Genomic DNA, 6,338 nt, shown 5'->3' on the forward strand with positions numbered 1-6,338 from the left:
TTATTTCTTATGAACTCATTTGAATATGGCAAATCCTCTTAGAGCGGACTGCTCATCTCTGGAAATAGCAGAGGGCCGGTTGCTGAAGTCCACAAAACAAAAAGGGAATTACTGAAACATGGGATAAATCACAAGAGAGATCAATCACTGGGTCCAACGCAAGTTTCAACTAAGACATTTATTACACAAACACAACAAAAAACACATTCCCACCACACCACCATTTCTCCCATGTTCCCATTAGTTATTTTTCTTCTTCACAACATGGGCACAGTCATATTTTCCCCTGACCACAGTCAGCTTGACTCCTGGCAGGTCCTGTGTCCTGCCCCCCTGCACCAGCACTACATTGTGCTCCTGGAGGTTGTGTCCCTCCCCGGGGATGAACACCACTGCCTCCTTGCCGTTACTGAGGCGGACTCTGGCACATTTACGGTTGGCCGAGTTTGGCTTCTTGGGTTTCCGGATCATTGTCTTCAGGATTACTGCCTTCAGCTGGGGGCGGCCGAACATGGCACTGACGCTCGGGGGAGGGGGCGATGGCTTTCCCCGGCGATGCATCTGATTCAGCGTAGCCATAGTTCTGGAGAGGCCAGGTCCGGACCATTGGGAGCCAGACTGGGACACTGTATTAGGGTACAAAGACTGCATAAGAGATCTGCTCCAATTTCTAATGTTGAGAGTAAAAAGTATAAACATAACAGCTGGTGTTGGCTACAGATTTTCTGTTATCAACTTTTGTTCTCACACAAAAAAAATGTCCCAGGGATGAGGAATCCCCACAGTCTGATAAATGGGCCTAAATAAGATGCTGAAGGTATTCTGAAGTAGGGATGGGCAATCATCTTCAAAAAAGGTGCAGTGAGGATGCAGGCTTTCACTCCAGCCAAAGCAGTACCATACTTCATTCAACTTACCATTTAATCAACATCTGGTCTTCAATAAATAAATACTTATTTTTTGTGTAATCAGCTGAGTTCATGGTTTCACGCACACTGGCCCTAACAAGGTAAGATTACCCACCCCTGCAGGTCTGAAGTGAAGTGCATGGATGATGACTTTCACTGTTAACCCTCTGTGTGTGTAATATGATTATATTGTTTTATGTGCGATTTAGCAGACGCTTTTACCCAAAGCAACTTTACAGTCATGTGTGCATACATTTTTTGGTGTGTGTGTAATACGCAGGCGTGATGACATTACCTTGCAGAAGTGATGTCAACATTGGTCTCAGACTCCCCAATGAAGCCATCCCTAAAGAGGCAAAAACAAGATTTAGGGGGAACCTGTCTGTGTCTAACCCTAAAATTTCCTCTAGTCTAGTCTAAAACCGTGTTCTACAGTATTTTCAAATCGTACCTGCTGCTTTTCAGTTCCTGGCCAAGAACAAACCACCCACGTGTGTTTTCAAAGTATATAACAACTTGTAATAGGGAAAATAAGAAACGTCACACAAAAATCATAACGACGGTGACGCAGATGACCTCCGGAAGTATTATATATATTTTTCCGCATTGAGTGCGACAGCTTCCGTTGCAGATGTTTGTAAGAGCACTACTGCCACCTACTTGCTGGTTACACGAAAATAACCACAAAATCCCATGCACGTTATGCTGGCCACGAATAAGAAAGTGCTTGTGGATCTGATGTTGATCGTTTTCTAAATAAACCCAAAGGTATCTTATATGTTAGAACCATTGAAATAGACAGGGGTGTGCTGGATCAGGATGGGTAAACCAAAGCAGTGTCAAGTCAGAGTTTAGGTAAATTCTGTTTAAAATCCATCCCAAATTGATTATAGTCCAATTGTCCTTGAAATATTGTTAAACTCATGACAGTAGGCTACGTTATTTCATTTTCTCTAGGGACTTAAAATCAAGTGGCTCTCCCAATCAGGTGATATTTTACAGGCAGGTTATGAGTCTAGAAAATATGTTAAATGAAAGATGACAGATCATGCATCTCACTAGTTTGTTCCTCATATTTGATAGAATTGTTTGTCTATGTTTATAATTGTTAGGAAGAAAGTTGAGATCCACAAAACACTGAAGATTTTGTGTCCAGGATAGTGTTTACAGTTTTTTTCAATCTCGAACCACGTTTCCATCCACCGTTTTTATGCAAGTAAAGTCATATAGTATCAAAGAAAAATCATGACAGCTGTGATGGAAAGAGGAAGTTTCTGTGTAATTTTATAAATACTGACAGATAATTTGTTCGTTCGACATGGTGGGATCTTTTTGTGTTGTTAAAATTAATTATGCAGGAAAGCGGTGGAACGCCTTTATGCGCAAATATTTATATAATAACCCAACCTTGCAACAACCATCATATCGAGGTACATTTGGAGTCACTCGATGATATGGTGCCCATAGCATACCAGCAGATGCGAGCTGTTGGCTACTTCGCAGATGCCAAGACATAAGTAGGCACCTTTGCTATTTAACGCAACCGTTTTTGTTACAAAACTAATCGGTAGAGTTGAAAATGCGGTGGAAACACATTGAATTTAAGATTTTTATTCGGTATATGAAAACTTTTGCGAAAAAGTAAATGGTGTGCACTACGTCATCAAGCACCGATTTTATCCTGAAGTCCAATTGGTGGAAACAGCCCATATTTTCTTTATGTGGATTCTAGAATATTCGCATGAAAATCTGTCGCCAATTGGATGGAAACCTAGCTACTGGTGCAATTTTCACAAGTATGTGGTACTTTTTCACAATTCTAAGCAAAAACAAACTCATCAGAATGGCTCATGTTTCAGAACTCTAATCACATTCTCAAATGACTGAGTACAACAAACAAATTCACAGTCACTTGTTCACTGCACCAAATCACTTTCAAGTTGGAAACATATTCAATCTAAGCATCTGGTTTTCAAAATGCAATATTCACTTTACTTTTTAAATTATTTTCTTGTCATTTGTTAACAATACTGTCACGAAGTGGAATGTGACATGTTATTTTAGACCTGGGTTGAGAAGGTAGACTGATGTAGCTCGTGGTCCTCTGTAGCTCAGCTGGTAGAGCACGGCGCTTGTAACGCCAAGGTAGTGGGTTCGATCCCCGGGACCACCCATACACAAAAATGTATGCACGCATGACTGTAAGTCGCTTTGGATAAAAGCGTCTGCTAAGTGGCATATTATTATTATTATTATTATTATGTAGAGACCAACACAAAGGACCAGCTTCAAAACATTTATTTTTAAGGCATGGTTTTCGGTTCAACTGTTCAACACATTCAAGTCAAATCGTCAATACACATAATTTCAGTTCTTGGTATCAGTTTCCTTCAGTTCAGTCTTACTTTAAAAACCATTCCATTTAAAACATAAACCCAAAGAAAACAAAAGGGGCACAGGAAGTGTTTGTTGGTGAAACCATAATTAGGAGAGGGAGTACAAACCATCGACGCTAGACAGAGTGGAATTAGGTTTAAGCAAAAGGCAGTTTATTAAAACAGAGATAGCTGGTACTGTTAAGCTACATGCATGGACCCAACCAATTGCCTCTTAAGGAGACAGTTGAGAAGGGCGATTAAAAGGAGTTTACAGCATTACTTTATACAATGTAACATAAAGGAAGGGGTCCTTCTTCTAGTCCCTTGATTGGTTCCCGAGGCGTAGGAGGCGGGTCTGCTCTGTCCAGAGCATATGCCCCATTGGTGCACGGCAGAGTCCTCTGCCCTTGGCACCCGACCAGTAGAAGGAAGTGGAGAATGAGTGTGCGTGCAAATGAAATATTTGTGTGTGTCCAGGGAACTGGTGAGGAGGATCTGGTGATTGTGGCCTTGGGCGTGGGTGTTGTCCTGTTATTACACTCCTGACTAGGCCATCTGGTGACAAGATATGGCTGCTCTTCTACTGTCCTTTGTTCGACAACCAACACAACAGCCCACTGTTAATACCAGACACATGACAAATCCCCCTCTTCACGTTATAACATTTTATATTTACTACGACAAATTATATTTACTACGACATGTTGCAGCCCAGGAGGCATGCGTCCATTTTGTCACATTCTCAATTAAAGCTCAAACGCCATATTCAATGTGCTCTCACCCAGTGGTGTAAAGTACTTAAGTACAAATACTTGAAAGTACTACTTGAGTAGTTTTTTTGGGTATCTGTACTTTACTATTTATATTTTTGACAACTTTTACTTCACTACATTCCTAAAGAAAATTATAATACTTTTTACTCTATACATTTTCCCTGACACTCAAAAGTACGTTACATTTTGAATGCAGGACTGGAAAATGGTCTAATTCACACACTTATCAAGAGAAGATCCCTAGTCATCCCTACTGCCTCTGATCTGGCGGACACACTAAACACATGCTTCGTTTATAAATGATGTCTGAGTATTGGAGTGTGCCCCTCGCTATCCATAAATAAATAAAAAACAGAAAATGGTGCCGTCTGGTTTGCTTAATATAAGGAATTTTTTGCTTAATATAAGGAATTGTATTTTATTTTATTTGCCCTGAACTTAGTCACTCTCACTAGCTGGCTACCACCCGGTTACTCAACCCTGCACCTTAGAGTCTACTGCCCTATGTACATAGACATTGAATCACTGGTCACTTTAATATAAAATCTAATCAAATCGTATTTGCCACATGTGCCGAATTCCACCTTACAGTGGAATGCTTACTTACAAGCCCTTAACCAACAATGCAGTTTTAAGAAAAAAAGTGTTAAGTAAAAAAAAAGGTTATGGAACATTGGTCACTTTAATAATGTTTACATACTGTTTAACTCATTTTATATGTATATACTGTATTCTAGTCAATGCCATCCTATTAAACTATTGCTGTATACATACTATTCTGTCCTTCGTACTCTACAGATAAACTGAATATTCTATCCACATACTGTCCATGTCACGATCGTCAGGGAGAGACCAAGGCGCAGCGTTGAATGCGAACATTATATATTTATTTAGAATGATCACACGATCAAAACAACAACGATAACGTGACGTCTACAGTATAACACAAACCAAATCAGAACAAGAAACCACAAACACAAAGTGAAAGACAGACAGTTAAATATGGCTCCCAATCAGAGACAACCAGCTGACACTCGTTGCCTCTGATTGGGAGTCACTCAGGCCAACATAGATAGACAACGACTAGAACCTAAACAAAATAAACACCCTGGCTCAACATACGAGAGTCCCCAGAGCCAGGGCGTGACAGTACCCCCCCCCCCCAAAGGCGCGGACTCCGACCACGCCAACCAACCACAACAGGGGAGGGACCGGGTGGGCACTCCGCCTCGGCGGCGGATCCGGCTCCGGACATGACCCAGGCACGGGTTGTGCTGGACTGACGACGCGCACCCCTGGCTTGGTGCGTGGAGGAGGAACGGGCCTTACCAGGCTGACGACGCACACCGTAGGCTTGGTGCGTGGAGCAGGGACAGGCCGGACTGGGCTGACAAAGCACACCACTGACTTGGTGCGGGGAGCAGGAACGGGCCGAGCCGGGCTGACGAAGCGCACCACTGCCTTGGTGCGGGGAGCAGGAATGGGCCGGACCGGGCTGACGGAGCGCACCCCTGACTTGGTGCGGGGAGCAGGAATGGGCCGGACCGGGCTGACGGAGCGCACTCCCTGACTTGGTGCGGGGAGCAGGAATGGGCCGGACCGGGTGACGACGCGCACCACAGACTTGGTGCGGGGAGCAGGAATGGGCCGGACCGGGCTGACGACGCGCACCACTGACTTGGTGCGGGGAGCAGGAATGGGCCGGACCGGGCTGACGACGCGCACCACTGACTTGGTGCGGGGGAGCAGGAACGGGCCGCGCCGGGCTGACGAAACGCACCACTGACTTGGTGGGAGTGGCAGGAACAGGCCGGACCGTACTGGGAACACACACCACTGGCCCTACGTGGGGATCAGGAACAGGCCGGACCGGACTGGCAACACACGCCAGTACCTCTCGCCGTGCCTCTACAACCTCCTTCCCCCTGGTGACCAGTGACTCCCGTAACCTGGCGGCCTCCTCTGCCAACCCGCTGGACCGCTCTATCGCGGCCTCCTGCTGCCCCGACGTCGTGAGCCCCCCTAAAAAAATTTCTGGGGGTCTCTCCTCCCCAGTGGGCCAGGCCTCCATCGTTCTCGCCCAACTCTCGCTCCTCTGTCTCCAACTCCCGCCATTCAGCTCCTCAATGGGCTTGACCCAGTCGAAGCTCTTCCTCAACTGGTCCCAAGTCCACCCTCTCTGCTCCTCACTAGGCTTGACCCAGTCGAGGTTGCCACGGAGATCTGCTAGCGATGGCTCCTGGACACGCTGCTTGGTCTGGTTTTGGTGGTTTCTTCAA

At 44.9% G+C, this 6,338-nt stretch overlaps 1 protein-coding gene across 1 annotated transcript; it reads right to left on the reverse strand.

Annotated features, from left to right (window-relative positions):
* Positions 1-159: 159 nt before the first annotated feature.
* LOC121541206 (28S ribosomal protein S12, mitochondrial) lies at positions 160-1,486 on the reverse strand. Its single transcript, XM_041850179.2, has 3 exons — positions 1,360-1,486; positions 1,204-1,254; positions 160-626 (listed from the first exon to the last, which is right to left on the reverse strand). The coding sequence occupies exons 2-3, from the start codon at positions 1,250-1,252 to the stop codon at positions 241-243; spliced, it is 435 nt and encodes a 144-aa protein (XP_041706113.1). The 5' UTR covers positions 1,253-1,254; positions 1,360-1,486; the 3' UTR covers positions 160-240.
* Between the last annotated feature and the right edge of the window lie 4,852 nt (positions 1,487-6,338).

The sequence above is a fragment of the Coregonus clupeaformis genome, chromosome 27 (assembly GCF_020615455.1).
Source record: "Coregonus clupeaformis isolate EN_2021a chromosome 27, ASM2061545v1, whole genome shotgun sequence".
Taxonomy (NCBI): domain Eukaryota; kingdom Metazoa; phylum Chordata; class Actinopteri; order Salmoniformes; family Salmonidae; genus Coregonus; species Coregonus clupeaformis.